Source organism: Balaenoptera borealis (assembly GCF_965194805.1).
Source record: "Balaenoptera borealis genome assembly, chromosome: 7".
In the NCBI taxonomy this organism is placed as follows: Eukaryota; Metazoa; Chordata; class Mammalia; order Artiodactyla; family Balaenopteridae; genus Balaenoptera; species Balaenoptera borealis.
Genome location: NC_138864.1, coordinates 62,095,658 through 62,113,027, shown reverse-complemented (window position 1 = coordinate 62,113,027; position 17,370 = coordinate 62,095,658). Strand labels below are relative to the sequence as shown.

The 17,370-nt window shown below is 33.5% G+C and overlaps 1 protein-coding gene across 3 annotated transcripts in view; it reads right to left on the bottom strand.

Moving 5' to 3' along the window:
• DGKB (diacylglycerol kinase beta) overlaps positions 1-17,370 on the bottom strand; it is a 943,764-nt gene that overhangs the window by 413,424 nt on the left and 512,970 nt on the right. For all 3 annotated transcript variants that reach the window (XM_082398294.1, XM_082398295.1, XM_082398296.1), the window contains one exon: positions 14,722-14,796. In XM_082398294.1, coding sequence (XP_082254420.1) covers positions 14,722-14,796 — 75 coding nt within the window. The remainder of the gene's footprint in view (positions 1-14,721; positions 14,797-17,370) is intronic.

The window sequence follows — 17,370 nt, the reverse complement described above, 5'->3', positions numbered from 1 at the left end:
GGTGAGAAAATGAGTTTAGTATTAGAATGTGAAATTTGAGATACCTATGGGACGTTAACATGGAAATGTAGACTAAGTAGTCAAATAAACCTACATGGACAGAGAAATCTGAGATGGAAGAAGATGGTCGGAAGCAATCCGTGTACACTTGATGATCAAAATCATGAAAAGAGAATAAGAAGAAGGAACATAGAGTTGTGTTGCAGCAAAGGAAACCATAAGGTTCCTTAAACAACTAAAAACAGGGCTACTATATGATCCAGCAATCCCACTCCTGGGCATATATCCAGAGAAAACCATAATTTGGAAAGATACCTGCATCCCAATGTTCACTGCACAATATTTACAATAGCCAAGACATGAAAGCAACCTAAATGTCCATTGACAGAGGAATAGATAAAGAAGATATGGTACATATATACAATAGAATATTACTCAGCCATAAAAAAGAATGAAATAATGACATTTGCAGCAACATGGATGGACCTAGAGATTATCATACTAAGTGAAGTAAGTCAGACAGAGAAAGACAAATATCATATGGTATTACTTATATGTGGAATCTAAAATAAATGATATGAATAAACTTATTTACAAAACAGAAACAGACTCACAGACTTAGAAAACAAACTTATGGTTACCAAAGGGGAAAGGTGTGGGGGGATGGATAAATTAGGAGGTTGAGATTAATATATACACACTACTATATATAAAATAGATAACCAACAAGGACCTACTGTATAGCACAGGGAACTCTACTCAATACTCTGTAATAACCTATATGGGAAAAGAATCTGAAAAAGAATAGATATATGTATATGTATAACTGAAGCACTTTGTTGTACATTTGAAACTAACACAACATTGTAAAAAAACTACACTCCAATATAAAACAAAAATGCTGGAGAGAGAGTGGAGAAAAGGGAACCCTCCTACACTGTTGGTGGGAATGTAAAGTGGTACAGCCACTGTGGAAAACAGTATGCAAGTACCTCAAAAAACTAAAAATAGAATTGCCATATGATCTAGCAATCCCACTCCTGGGCATATATCTGGACAAAACTATAATTTGAAAAGATACATGCACCCCTATGTTTATAGCAGCACTATTTACAATAGCCAAGACATGGAAACAACCTAAAGGTGCATCGACGGAGGAATGCATAAAGAAGATGTGGTACATATATACAGTGGAATACTACTCCACCATAAAAAAGAATGAGATAATGTCATTCGCAGCAACATGGATGCGCCTACAGATTCTCATACTAAATGAGGTAAGTCAGAAAGAGAAAGACGAATACCATATGATATCACTTATATGTGGAATCTAAATTATAACACAAATGAACTTACCTATGAAACAGAAACAGACTCACAGACATAGAGAACAGACTTGTGGTTGCCAAGGGGGAGGGAGAGGGATTGACTGGGAGTTTGGGATTAGCAAATGCAAACTATGTATATATATATATATATATATATATATATATATAGAAGTGAATCACTTTGCTGTACACCAGAAACTAACACAACATTGTAAATCAACTGTTCTTCAATAACTTAAATTAAGAAAAAAACGATCATGTTGCAGTACAACAGACATGGATTTGCTCTTTTATGAGACTAAAACCTTGAGCAAATCTTAAGCTCCCTGATCATGAGTTTGCTTATCGGCAAATGGAGAAAATGCTTAACTCATAAAGTGATAGTATTTTGCATATTCCCTAGCATACAACCAACAAATCACTATTATTATTATAAAATTAAGAAAGTATATATACATGAAATGAACGAAGTTGAGTGTGAAATTCTAAGAAAAAATGATATTAAAAGAAGTGACTAAGGAGAATGTATCCAGATATATAATAAGCAGCACCTTAGAGATAGGAGACATTGATTTTCTAATATCCAAGGGAGATGAGACTTTTAAGGTAGGTGAAAACAGCTAAAACTACGTGACTTAACACTTAGCAATTTATCAGTGACAATAGCAATGTCAGTGGAGAGTAAAGTCAAAACCCCAACTGCACTGAAGAGGAGATGGAAAAGTGAAAGAATAGCCCATTTTATTAAGAATGTAGTTGTGAAGAGACAAAAGAGTTGAGAAGGTAAGTAGCTATACATTTCCATAGAGATTTTTCAAATTAAAAATGAAAGTATCCTCAATTTCACATGTTGCTCATGTTTTTGCAACTCCGCAATGACCTGGGAATTGTTTTTCTGTTTTCCTTTTGGTCTTGAACCTCTATCCTTTATCCATTCCTGTTGTAATTTGTGATTATTATAACACTTTCATCATCGCACATGTTTTCATAAACTAATCCAAGTCATTTTAATACAGAGTAGTCATATGTTAAAAAGGGATTACATACTTGAGCTAAAAAGCCAGTAGAATAGGAACAGCTCAAGATGTAATAATAAGAGGGTGGGAATAATAAATTAAGTATCAAAGAACCAAGAGGAACAGGGACCCAGAACAGAAGTTGAATACACCTTATTTAGGAGGAGAGATGCCTCATCCAGTGAGAGGGAAGGAAGTCAGGATGGGTATGAATATCAATGTGTTCGTAAGGGTAGGAGTAAGGAAAATAAGTTAAGATAATTTACTTGCCATGGCCTCTGACTGATAAATTAGGATCAGGGATGAATATTGATTTTGTGGAATGTGATGTTTAGAAAAATCTGAAACCTACTTTAGGAAAAAATATGCAAAAAATGTATATAAATTGAGGTTTAGATAAAGTATATATAAATATATAAATGTAATATATGAATATATACATAAATAGTTATTTAAAATAAGAAATCACAGCAAACTGAAAATTTAAGATAGCTCACAGATACGACATCATATGATCTAGAATAAAAACATAATAATTAATTAGCTTGATATACTTAAAAATTTTCCATTTATTGGCTTTTCATATGAACAATTCTGAATAACATATTTATGAAGAGATAAAAAGATGAGATCAAATTGTAGATTTCTGTAAACTGATTGCCTCTATATCAAATTGCCTTAAACTTTCATGCTTCTTGAGTTTTAGAGTTTTAAATGGAAGAGCAGGGCATAATTTGAAAAAGTCTAGCTGGTATAGTATTATCCATAGAAATGTTAAAGACTTCATTACTTCAGTGACCTAAGACTTGAGTCTTACTTTTTTTTCCCCAAAAGGTCCCTTAGCACCTGTAGGATCAATAAGAGAATGATTGAATAATTTGTGAATGTGTGTGTGTGCATGTGTACAGCATACAACTTGACAATTAAGGCCTTCATTGTAATTCATAGACTATTAAAGTGTCTTTGAAAGCAATTATGATTTATGTGCATACTAAAACCAATGCAAAGCATGCATTTTTATCTGTATGTTTCTTACTTTAGTAAAACACATATTTTGGTCATGATGATGTGCTCCACCAAACTCTGTATTCCAATTATCACCATAGGAACAAATAATTGAATCTTAAGCGCTGAACTTTTTAACTGAGTCTGTGATAACATGATCAAATGTCCAATGCTTTACCATCATCCAAGTGAACTTCCAAAAACTTGACTGGGGGTCCACAAGTTGCATGCACTCAAATCATTATTGCAATAAATGAATTTTCTATTTAAAACATTCTGATCACTCTAATGTAAAAATGGCATTACTTGATCTTTTTAAAGTTCTTCTTTTGCTAGTGGACCAAAATCTTAACAGCTATTACTTCACTTACAACACACATAAGAAAACTTGAAATTGAAAATGTACATTAATTTAAAAGTCACATTTGATCTAAATGAAAAATCATGCTTAAAAGAGTGTTATACGAAGGGATTTTCTGCAGTTTAAATGACTGCCTTCAAGCAGAGAATTCACTATTAATTTGAGGCAGATACTGATGCTTCTTTAGCATTTTTGTGTTTCTGGTTTCCACATGGTCAGTGATATCACTAGAGTTCCCATCGCTGATGGTAAAGATTGATAAATATTTCATAGAAGTTATGTATTCATCATCAACACTTTTTAAAACAAAAATTCATAGAAATTCAGAACTTAATTTTTCGTTTAATAGGCATTTTCAGTTTTGAGATATATTTGCTGAAAAGTTTTATTGCAAAATAAAAATGCATAATATAACACAATATTTATAAACTACATGTTTAATTTGTAAGACACCCAGGAAGAGTATTCAAACTTCATTAAACGTTCTTGGCAGGACTTTTCATCTTCTCTTCCTCACATACATTTCATGTACATCTAACCCGTGATTTCCCACATCTCCACTGACAATGCTGATTGCTATATTTGTTCCCATTTGCATCTCACAAGGAGAGGAGAAGCACAGGCCACAGCATAATGGACCGGCATAACAAGTATACCAGTTGGCCAACAAGGTCTTTCAGTGAACATTTATTTTTGTCTTTGAATTCTCTGTATACTGTATTTCAGAAGAAGTTGTTGCTTGTATGTGGGAAGGATTGGGAAGAGAAAGTTGTTTTGCTTTTTTAGATGAAATGATTATAGGTTAAAGTGAGAACTGTGCTCACTGGACATGTGTGTGTCTTACATCTGACTAGAGGATAACAGCAGAAGCGGGAGGTGCAAATTAGCTCTCAAACCCCTCAAGTTTATTATAATGTACCCATTAATAATAATAGTTAAACTAAAAATACAAAATTCTTATGCTAATACTAAATTGAGTTGGATGCTGGGACACCAGGAATAAACCAGAAGAGTCCTGGGTAAACTTAATTATTATGGTCACAGTAGTTGTAAGACGCTATGTGATTTGGCCCGCCAGTACTATTCTAATATGCTATCTCTATCCACTCTGCTCCAGCCACGCTGGTCTTCTTGCTAATGCTCCCCAATTGTGTCAAATATTCTCCCATCATGATGCTTTTAGTCTTGTTCCTCCCTCTGCTTTAAATGTTATTCTATGTGATGACCAAATGGCCTGCTTGCTTCCTCATCTCCTTCATGTCTATACTCAGTGAGTCTTTCCCTGCTCAACCTATTTAAAATAACCATCACAGAACACTCACTACCAATGTACACTCTGTTTACCTTCCTTGCTGACATGTGTATATTTTATTAGTTTAATGTGTGCCTTCCTCCACTAAGACCATGAGAGCAGAAAGTGATGTTTCTTTTGTTCATAGTGGATTGGCAGTGCTAAGACTTTTTCCTGGCACCTGGTAGCCACTGAATTAATATATGCTGAATCAATTTATATTACTAATACTATTATATATATTTACTGCTGTTGTTATTGTTAAACTACCATTTCACTTTTTACTTAGTTGTTGAATCATTATTCTGTTTGAGTGTGGACTACATTCAATAGTCCACTGTTATTATCTCTAGTTAAATTATAGGAGTAGGTTACTACATTATCATTAATAAAGGATTCTGAGATAATCATCTGCTATGAGTTTTCTTATTTTCACTCATTAGTAAGATGCTGTTAGTTGAATCCCTGGAGTTGATGGTAAAGTTGTGCCAGGGAGCTTGCTGGACAGGCTTAGATAATAATAGCAAACTGAGGATAGCCAAATAAAATAGTTTATGATACTTATTAGAAACTTGACTTTTGTAGAATAAAATAAGAAACAGGTAGAAGGATATACACAAATGCGTTGGTTATTTCCAATAGCCAACTTAGGAGAAAATGTTATTTTTCTAGAGTGTTCAAGGAATTTGGATAAACAATCACCTCTAAACAATAACACATGGATCTATAGTTTGTTATTGAGCTGTTCTTTTCTCTGTGAAATGAGTAACAAAAGTTCAGATTTTTCAACATCTTTAAAGTAATAATCGATTTGTTGATGTTTGTGGAAAGTGACTATAGACTTGTAATGCCCAAAATTCTTTCGCGAGGCTAGAAGTTATAGGACTATTAACTGTAGGAGCATGTTACATTTTGTTACTTGTATTTAACATGTTGATCTTTAATACAGACGCATATATCGTTTCTCAAACTCAGTCACTCTGTTGATCAAGGCAGAGACAAAATTATGCTCACACTTAATTGGGGGGGATTGCAAAATCATCTGCATCATATTTTATGATTAATCATTAGGATTGAAAGGGTCAATTGAGTGCTTTGTTTTTACATTAGCAAAGCAACGATTTTTTTTTTCCTGGAAATTTGCAGTAGAGCTGGATTGAATTTTGATGAACATTTTCTTAGCATTTTGAGGATTTTGTTCAGCTCTCTGACACAACAAGATTTCATAACAAGAGACATATGTAATATGTCATAGTTCTGATTCAAGAGGGTTCTTATTTAAGTAAAATATGGTAGAAACTTTGTTATATAAAATGATATTTTAAATTAAGAAAGTAATGAAATCTGTGGAATGTGTTATGTGTTTTCTAAATTACAAATTTATTTTAACAGGAGAATGTATTCCAAGGCTTTACTATGGAAATATGTGTGATACTTGGAATATGTGAATCTGTATGTTGACTGTTAAATTTTATTTTTTAAATTATATATGTTTTACATTTAGTTCAGGTAGATGAAACCAAAGATTTTTTTTAAAGCACCTATTTCACAAACAATTCATTGTTGTGATTGTTCACTATGCTGAACAATCTGGAAAATAATTTTAAAATATTTATCTTATATATTTTTTCAATTCAATAAATACTTGTTATTTTTTACTTAAATATTTTAGGGATGATATGAGAAAAAGCCATCTGTACTTTCATGAAGCTGATAGAAGGGAACAACCAACATCACGAGTATACAAAAAACTTGATATTAACTTTTCATAAGTCACATTAGCATATGCAGTTGGTATAACAGCTAGAGATGTGCATATTTATTTTAATGTTGTGAAGGAAAAAAAATCTCATTCTGTGAAGACCAGTGAGCGATATATGTTTTATATTTCATTTTTGCAACTAATTTATACCTCAAAATCATTCATTCAATTATATCATAATATGCTTCATCAGGAAGAAACAACTTACATGATACAGACTCTAGTTTCAGATATCTTTAAATAGTCATTATCAGAGTGAGAGAATTTATGTAAAGAGATACAATAAAGACAAACAAATAAACATCTATTTCTATCTTGAAAACAAAGATAAAAAGGGAAGTGACCGGAGAGTTTTGGTATTTACTAGATAATTTACACTAGGGATTAGCAGAGTTTCGATACATCAACAAAAGTCTCTAAACAAAATGTTAGAAAAGAAGAAATAAATAAAGATAGGATGAGAGAAGAGAGGCATATGAAAAGATCTAAAAATTTGGTATGGTAAAGAGGAACAATGGGGAAAAAAAGGAAATTAAAAGAATGAATAACTGCAGGCTCAGGGTGGCAGATAAAATATTTATTTTTTAAAAAGTGTATCTATAGTAGCATTGGAAAAGTAATAAACGAGGAATAGAAATGAAATTAAATCACAAATTAGAGTAGTAAAGAGACCTTACAGAATAGAACAACTCAGAAAGCAATACATTGAAAGGGAACTGCTGCAAAAGGCACCCTCTGCCCCCATGGCTGACCCAGGATCAGGGATGGCACAGCTAGAAACAGGGATGGGAAGAGTTACGACACGTGAGGCCAGCTATGGGATTAAGTGAAGGATTACAGCATAGCCTGGCCAGGGTCCCATTTCAGAAGAGCTACCTGGGGCGTTTGCCTCCTGGCTAACAACTGAGGAACGGTTCTCTAACAGAAGTGCACGTCTACCACTGGGCATGGAGCCTGGGCACTGGCATCAGATATAAAACAGGGCATTCTCATAGTTATCGAGATGAAAGTAGAAATTCAATACAATTCCATTCAAACTCATACTTTAAAAACTCAAGACAATAACAACACATTGAAGAGAGTAAATGTCATTAAATTTTGAGAGAATAATTAGGGAGTTACAGTATATAAAACAGTCTCCAGTGAGAATCAACAAATAGATCCATGAAGCAAAGGAAAGGGCAGCAACAGTCTAACATATACATTATTTCACCATATATGAAGTATGTCAAATCAGTGGTGAAACAGTGAACAAATGAACAGCTTTCATTGGGACAGCTAGATTTCAATCTGAAGGAAAAAAATGTTCCATGCCTACCTCATCCTAGTCTGTCAATGCACCTCTAAGAAAAATGTAACCTTTAAAGATTAAAGGTTAGAAATTGAAAACAAAATGAAAAATTAATAAAAGATATAAAAATATTTCAGTAATTTTGGCTTGAGGAAAGGTTTTTCTAAAATATAAAGTTGAGAAATCATTCAGTGTAGAATTAGCAATGAAAATTTTATATATTTATATGGACAAGAAAAAGAACAAAATATACAAACTGAAAGCACACAGAAAAAATGAGAAGAAAACACTTGCAATATATATAAAATGATGATAATATTTATACAATAAGATTTAAAAATGAACACAAAGATAAATCAAAAGGAAAATAGGCAAATAAAAGAGCATACGTGTAAAACCGATAGCTAGTGGGAAGCAGCCGCATAGCACAGGGAGATTAGCTGGGTGCTTTGTGACCACCTAGAGGGGTGGGATAGGGAGGGTGAGCGGGAGATGCAAGAGGGAAGAGATATGGGGGTATATGTATATGTATAGCTGATTCGCTTTGTTATAAAGAGGAAACTAACACACCATTGTAAAGCAATTATACTCCAATAAAGATGTTAAAAAAAAAAAAAGAGCATACGCTTTACATAAGAAATCAAAAGTTTAGTATATATAAGACAAAATGCTTGTTTGGAGCATCTGTTGGTTTTGCCTTATTTGACTGTGGGCAAACATGCTGCTGAATACAGTTTTGGTATGTCTATCAAACAAGGAAACCAACTGCATTGACCCAAACAATGCGGTAGGCACGTGGCCAAACCTAGGCCTATGAGACACTTCTTTTCTAAATTTGAAAAACGTGAAACACAAAGATCATGATAGGTTGCTGGTGCAAAAAACTAATGCTTGTCTAAGAATTTAAAGTAATTATTATAAATTTAATGGGGAAGTTACCCTAATTGTAGCATATCAATATGGCCTATAATACCTATTACATAGTAATTAATCTACTAAATCAGTGGTTCTCCATGCTGTCTCCACATAATCAGCTGGGGAGCTTTTAAGAAATTGAAGTGCCTAGGTCCACCACTCAGATATTCTGAATCTGGCTATACTCCCAACCCCTCCTTCCACCCATACCTATGCCCTCATAGGGAGTTCTCCATTTTCACTGTTTAAGGATAAAAAAACGGATTTACCAGTGCCTCTCCATGATATATCAGAAGTAGCTGGTGGTAGGCTGCTATGGCAGTACAAATAAACTGGGAATAATTTGAGGACAGAAAAGAATGCCATTTGACCTCTGGGCAGTATCTCAAACAATAAAATGTCCTGTTTACCTTTTCTGGACAGAGAGATGTTTAGAGTTTAGGAAACATACCAATTCAATAGTACTGACTAACAAATATTTCTCACACTATTAAGGACTCGGAAAGGATAACAATGGAGAATTAGTGATGGAAGCAAAATTTATATAAATGAATTTCTCAGAATGGACCCATAATTGGGAGTATAATTGCTCCAAAGAAATGCCAGTTAGCATGTTTTCTTAGTCACTCCCAGTGAGTGTTCAAAACACTCATGTTCATGTTGGTAGGGTTGGAAGCTTTGGAAGGGATAAACAACATGAATTTATCTTCAACAAGAAGAATAGGTACTGACTCTGGAGTACTCAACTGTCATCAAATGAACCAATTAGTGAATTCCAATATGTTGCTATACCTCAAGGGATCCTAAGCCAGCTACTTAAGGGTAGCCTAAAATCCCTGGACCCTTTCCATAATGCAACTGCAGCCATTTGTCCTCACTAACTAGACATTTGTTCTAGCAATTGGATTTACTTTTCTTTCCCATTATGCCTGTGTCAATGGTCATAGCAAATGACTTACTGAATGGCTTAACCACTATCATAGTGTCTCACATATTGCTGTCTCCTTTCAAGGAATACCGTTCACAGAGAAGGAAGAAAGACAGTGGGCTGATGCCCCTGTGACATAAAGGCCTTCTTATATGTTTTATCAGGGAGAAACAGTTGTCCATAGAACACTGAAATAATCTACTAGAGACTCAGTCACTGAATAGTGGGAGCACTTAAATGGTGTATGATCAAACAGCTGTATCATGTGCTCTGAACTATACGATGCTGCTTTACCCAATTCAGAAAACATGGTTCTGGAACCCAAATGTAAAGCTTGGTGATGAAACTTACAATTACACTTAATACTCACTGTGAATCTTAAATTTATGTGTCAAATTGGCTGGGCCACGGATGCCCAGAAAGTTGATCAAGCATTATTTTGAGTGTTTCTGCGAGGGTATTTTTAGATGAGATTTAACATTTAAATCAGTAGACTTCATAAAGCAGACTGCCCTCGCTAATGGGTGACCCCCATCTAATCAGCTGAAGGCCTGATAGAACAAAAGGCAGACCCTAACCGAAGAAAGAGAGAATTCTCCAGCCTGATCACCTTTGAACTGGGATGCTGATTCTTCCTAGTTCTACAGCAGCTTGCCAGCCTTTGGACTCAAACTGGAACATCAAATTACAGGTTTGGATTTGTCAGCCTCAATTAGCATGTGAGCCAATTCCTTATAATAAATTTCTCTCTATACATATATACTATTGGTCTGTTTTACTAAAAGAACACTGACTAATACATTCACTTTCAAATATTTTGCTTCACATTCCCTTGGTTTTGAACTCTTATGGTTGAGATGTGTTAACACCAAAGAGGAATGCTAGCATATGAGACAGTAAAATTTTCATTGAATTGAAGCTAACACTTGGACATTTTGAGGCTCCTCATACCACTAGACTAACAGGCAAAAAGACAGATAGGATGTTGACTGGTATAACTGACTCTGATTCCCAAGGAGAAATTAGGTTTCCTGCTATATAATGGGAAAAGGGAGTACTAATAGGACCTCTACTCCGATCATTGGTTTAGTTGTAAGGGCTAGGTTACATACAGTCACAAACAACCCAAAATCTTCGTGGCATAATCTTACAGAGGCTTCTTTATTATCCATTCTACAGGGACGTGGGATAAGCGGGGCTGGGGGTAGGGGCTCTCTCGCGCTGTTTTCACTCTGGCATCCAAGCTAAGCAACAGGCCAATATAGAATACTGCTGGTCACTGTGGTAGAGGAAAAGAAAGAGTGGAAAATTTACTTTCTGCTCACAGTTTATTGTAAGAGAAAGCCATATAGCCACTCTTAGTACCTAAGGTGAAAGGACTGAAATCAAGATCACGTGCCTGGCAGAAGGCCTGGAAATATTTGATAAACAGTACTAATACTGTCAGGTACTACCATGCCTGTCATTCAAGGCACACGAGAAACAAATTCAGCCCTATACAAGCAGTACTACCAAAATCTCAGACCTATCAGGTAAAAATATTTGAGTCACTACGCTGGGGAAACATTTCCAAGAAGCTGACAAATGTTTTATGTTTCAGCTACAGTTTTCAATCAGTAGTAAAACCAGGACTATAGACTTTACATATGTTTTATTCTTTGTATTATTAAGAATATCATTTAATGAAATTCATATTTATAGTTAAATATGTAATTTTCTCATTACATTTCTGTATACTGAGACCAAATGGATGAAGGGAAAGGAGAAAATAGTCATCTCCAGAGATGTTTTAGAGAACCAGGACTTGAAGCTGGATATAGAAACAATATGAGACTTGGAGTTGTCTACATTTTAGGAGGATGTGTATTTTTGGCTACATATTTAGCAGTAGCAATATGTTGATTGGTATTTTTTTTTTCAACTTTTATGTTCGGAAAAGAAGAGCTATTGGATAACTCAATGGTTGGACCGTGGTGAACACCTATTGTTTATTCCCACCAAGAATTCATCTTTCATCCTCAGGTTATATAGCACCCTCATTTGGCTTTGAGGAGACAAACAATTTAGATAATAGTCTTGACAGGACTTTAGTCAAGATGCTCCGTCCCAAAGTAGCCAAGGCTGTGGCATGGGAAACAAGAGAGGCTAATAAATATGCTTCTCCTGGGGATATAAATTTTGAATATAGAAGCAAGAATACCAGCAGCAATTGGAATCAATTTCTCTTAGTAGTAACTCCTACGGACTCTGTCCTTTTAGTCATAATTTCCTCAAATTGTCCTGATTCCTATCCTTTCTGAAACATAGTTCTTCATCTTTCCATTAATTATATGAGCTACTTCATAATTTTCCAATAAACTCTATTTGGGATCATAAGGCAGATTATATTTCTGTTGTTTATAGAAAAGTCAATCTAACTAATGCCATATTCAACTTTATAATTGATTAGCCATGCAAATAAAAATGATATATTTTCACCTAGTACATTTAACAATAATAAAAATTACTGACGATAGCCAATTTAAAGGAGGGCATGGGAAATAAAACATTATATATTGCTGCTGGGATTATAATTTGATACAAACTTTTTGTATAGTAATTTGGCAGAACCTGAGAAATAAAATTGAAAATATTTGAATATGCTTCTAAAAACAGATAAATTGATAGACATTAACTTAAATTATGCCAATTATTCAAAAGTGCAGGCAATATAAATATTTCCCAATAACAGAATAGTTAACAAAACTATGGAATACTGTGCAGCTCTTAAAAACATTTAAACTGATCAATATCTACTGAACTCAAACAATATCCACCATATGCTTTTGAGTAAAAGGAAGCAAGTTGCAGAGCAATAAAAAAACTACAGTCTAAGTTATATTAAAAAATCTATTTATCTATGCAACACATATATGTGTATCTATATATGAATACATTGTATATATGTGAATACATTCTATACATACAGTAGTTTTTATATTTATAGAAGTTCTTGAAGGATACGCACAAACAATTCACAATAATATCCTTGAGAGGTGGTAGTGCTTAAAGTGGGGCCCCTAACTTAATTTCTAAATAATATTCATTGTAGCGTGGAATTATACAAGTACACTTATTACTTTTATTTTTCAGTATATTAAACTAGAGAAGATAATAGGATGGCTAACAGTTAAAGAGTAAAAGGAAACATGTAATACATATTTACAGTGGAGTAGGAAAAAAAATGAAATGAAATGAGAAAACAAGGCTAAAATCAAGGTTATTGCAATAAATTTACAGAGCCACAAAGTGATTATGTTATTGATTATTAATTAATAAATGATATTGATAACAAATAACAGTCATTGAGGACACATTATGTGGTAAGCACATTTTTATATGCTTCATGGGTAACACCCAACTTAGTTTTATAACTAGCCTATGAGGCAGGTACTATTCCTTCATTTCACGGAAAAGACCATGACGACACAGGGTGTTTAAATGATAAGGTTTAAAATGAGCAGAGTCATTAGGTATTTAGTTTAACTATAAAAATACAAGCAAATCCTGGATTTACTTGGTCTGGTGGAGCTACAGAGGTCTTGGAGTAGCTAAACTTCTTAATGCAAAATTCCTTAATCCTGCAGATTAAGAGCTACTTCTTTGAAGTTCAGAGAATATTAAAGAACAAGAAAAAGAGGCATCTTGACTGAGCTTCTGTGTGAATATCAAGACTTTACTTTTTCTTGTCTTTATCTAGACTGGAACTTCCAGCATGTGGCTCACCTAGCCAATAATCTGATCATGATCCTCTACCTGGTGGAGTCTGGAGTTTGACAAAGGCAGTGTTCTGAACTAAATTCCTGTGGCGAGCCTGCCTTCTACAGCAAGGATGTTCCACACATCATGGCTCAGCATTTGGGAACTGGCCCTGCACAACAGGTAGCAGGCAATGGAAGAAAAAGATGAGTATAATTGTGGGAGCCTGTGCTAATTAATTGCATATTATTTACATTTATCTAACATGAGATACGATGGCATAAATTTTATGCTGAGCATTTAAAAGACAATTTTAACATTTGGTTTCTCATTTCTGAGAATAACCTAGAAGACTTATTTTAATCATACTGATTTTTTTTTAAAGAAGTTTATTTTTAGAGCTTTTCTCTACTTCATCTGGTCTAATGTTTACTATCATGTTCATAGAGAGAAATCAGATCAGTGGAAGAAAATGACATTAATTAGTTAACTAGGCCAAATTAACAATGAATTATTTCAGTGCGTACTTGTGATATCAAAAGTATATGGTATCTGTTGAAAAATAATTGTATTTCACTACATCTTGCCTATTAATAAAGTATCTTATAAAAGAGTGATATGTATTAGAGTTTGTAAGTAGCAAATGAAAAAATCATTATGATTTCCATTCTTTGTCAACCAGAAGAATTAAAAATTAAAAAAAAAAATTTTTTATTCTGTAGTAGACCCATGTCCTATATTTAACAAACGGAAGGAGAGCAGTTCTTCTAACACATAGATGGTTCAGTAATTTAAGGACCCAGCTAATATATGTGTATGTTTGTGGTGTGATTATTCTTATTAACATTATTACTAGCAGTATGAGAATTACTTCACAATATTTAGAAAGGAGGAAAATCTTACTGAAACAGGCCATTTTGAAAAACAGCACCTGCATTAGTTTCTCTTATGTAGTTGATATTCAATGTTGTTTTGTATACTAATCTGGCTGCTGTATTTGAATAACATTACTTCTAGGTTTGCCTGGCTGCTTATTTAATTAATCAGTATTAAATGAATTAATGGTAATAATATATATAGGCTTACCCTGGCATTGGTCCATGTCCAGCAAGACTGTAAACCTGACGAGGATTTAGTAGATATTGGAATTTTCTGTAAATTCTATAAAGATGAAAATATGGAAGGAAAAAATAAAATTTAGTGATATCTCCAAATTTTTATTCTAAATATGCACATGCATTTAGAACACTCTCTATCCTGCTTTTGAATATTATTTAGCTAATAAGATTTCAAATAAATATTTTTAAATATCAGTATACAATTAGTTAAATATCTTCTCTTAATAGATCCTTGGGAAATTTACAGATTATTGGGCCAATCTAACAGAGATGAAAGTTAGTTATCCCATATATAAAATGGGATTGGACACTGTATGCATGAAAGTAAAGACTGTGACTTCAGCTGCTTAATTATTTCACATAAACAATCATCTTGATGAGCTAGATCACAAAATTGCTAAACTATTTCTACAGGCACATATTAAACATTTCATTTTTTTCTGAAAGAACTCGATCTTTGCATAACAAATGCAACAGAAATGTTTCTAAGTACACACACATCCCATATCAGAATTCTGAGACAAAATATTAAAAGTGAAGGAATATATTTAGTTTTTAAAATTAGTTTTTATATATACATGTGAAAATATTACTATATATCTTAACATATTCATATTATGTGTACTGAAACTCTCCAAATATCTACTTATATCCTTCCACTTTCTTGTGCAATACCCTCACATTCTAGATCTTGAATAATGATATCACCTACCGTCTCAAGAATGATCTTAGAGTCATTCTCAGTACTTCCTTTTCCCCAGCACCTGAAATCAAGGACAATCCTGTACCCTCTAACTGAGTAACGTCTATCATACCTGGTTATTCTCACTGCCTTACAAGTTCTCTCACCAGCTCTGTAAAAGTCTTGCCTATTCAGCCTTCTTCTGTACTTCTGTTTAAGTACAGTCACGTTGTTTCCATGATGAAAAGTTCCTGCCAGTGGCAAGTTACTTATAAAATATTTTATTATATTTAAAATAGTTTATCTCGTCTTTCTCCTCCTTCCTCTTAAACTTCAACCTCGCTGAATATCTCCTGGTTCCCTACCAAAACACCACACCCCCTTCCACACATCTGTCTTTTTTCTTCCTTCACCTGGCAAACATCTACTTATATCAGAACCAACTCAAAAGCTAGACTTCTGAGTCTTCAGACAATCATTTCTTCCTCTGAACTTCCATAGCACTTTTATTTTAAACATTCCTAGCTTAGCTTTTGCCTTGGGGTTACTGTAGTAAATCTGTTTACGTGTCTGCCTCCCTGTATGACTGTGTCTTCTGTCTCATCCCCAGTTCCTAGTAGAGACTGGATTCCCTCAGGTGTTGCTGTCTGAATGATGTGTGAACATTTTCACACCTGTTGACTGGTATGGGAAACTATGTGTGAATATACAATTCTGTTACCTTTTTCTGCTTATCTAATACATCAAAGAAGAAAACCTACATATTTTGAAAGGAAAACCCTGAATAGAATTCCATTATTTGTGAAAGATGCTTCTTATGCATTCAGGAGAATTTATGACTGCATTAATAATAGATCTCCTTTAAACATATTTACAATTCTTTTGACTTTGAATGGTCCCTGTTAGTGTATAAAGGACAAAGCATAAGTGGGTGTGCATATAGGAGCACTCAAATATCCTCCCTCCCCCCCATTAAATTTAATTTACTGATGACTTCAGTGTATCTATCTGTAGATATGTATTTTTTAATTTAAAGAAAATTATTTTTATGTACTGGGAGAAGAGGGAGGCAGATATTCAATTAAGGGTCATTCTACATGATTAACTTTATCTTAATTTGAGGGGAATGTTTCCATTTGAAATATATTTTTTTTCACTTGATACTTCATTTGTTTCTAATTTCCAACATGAATTTAAGTCTCATCTAATGCTTTGTGAAGAGTTTACTTCTTTTTCAAGATATCCATAATATATACAACTAACAAACTGTGAGTAGGAAAGGAGAAAATAATTTTAGCATCATTATTTAATTATTATTTTATATACCTAAAAGTGAGGCAACTATTCTCTTTAATAAAGCATTGTAAATAGTTTATATTATTAAGTCACTAGTTATTTAAAATAACTTGTCTTGTTTAGCAGAGTTAAAAGTATAACTATACGGTGATAAAAGGGAAAACTTTTTAAGCAGAAATAATATTTTGTTGAATGGAAAATGACCATTCTTCATTTAATTGAAATGAAGCTGGAAAGTTAAACGGTAGGAAAGGAAATTACTTTTCAAAATTCCTTTATTCATGGAAACATTTCAATTTCATTATTTGGTGAAACCACAATGTAAATTTCTATTTTTATTATCATAGCGTCTGTGTGAGTGCTTTTATCTGATTGCTCATTTTTTGGCTGGAATTAGTTAAGAGTTCTAGAAATTATTAAGACAGGTACAACTGCATTTCTGTTTCTGACACTCCTTCTTAGAAGGACATAAGATTTACTCTTCAATGTGGTGACTTTCAGATTTTTATTAAATATTATGATTTAATCGTTAATTTTACAAAAAGGAAAATTTTTTGTTGTCCACATGAATACTGAGATACCTGATAATGCAGCTCATTATTATTCTGATTAAATATACTGTGCTTCTCCAGGATATAT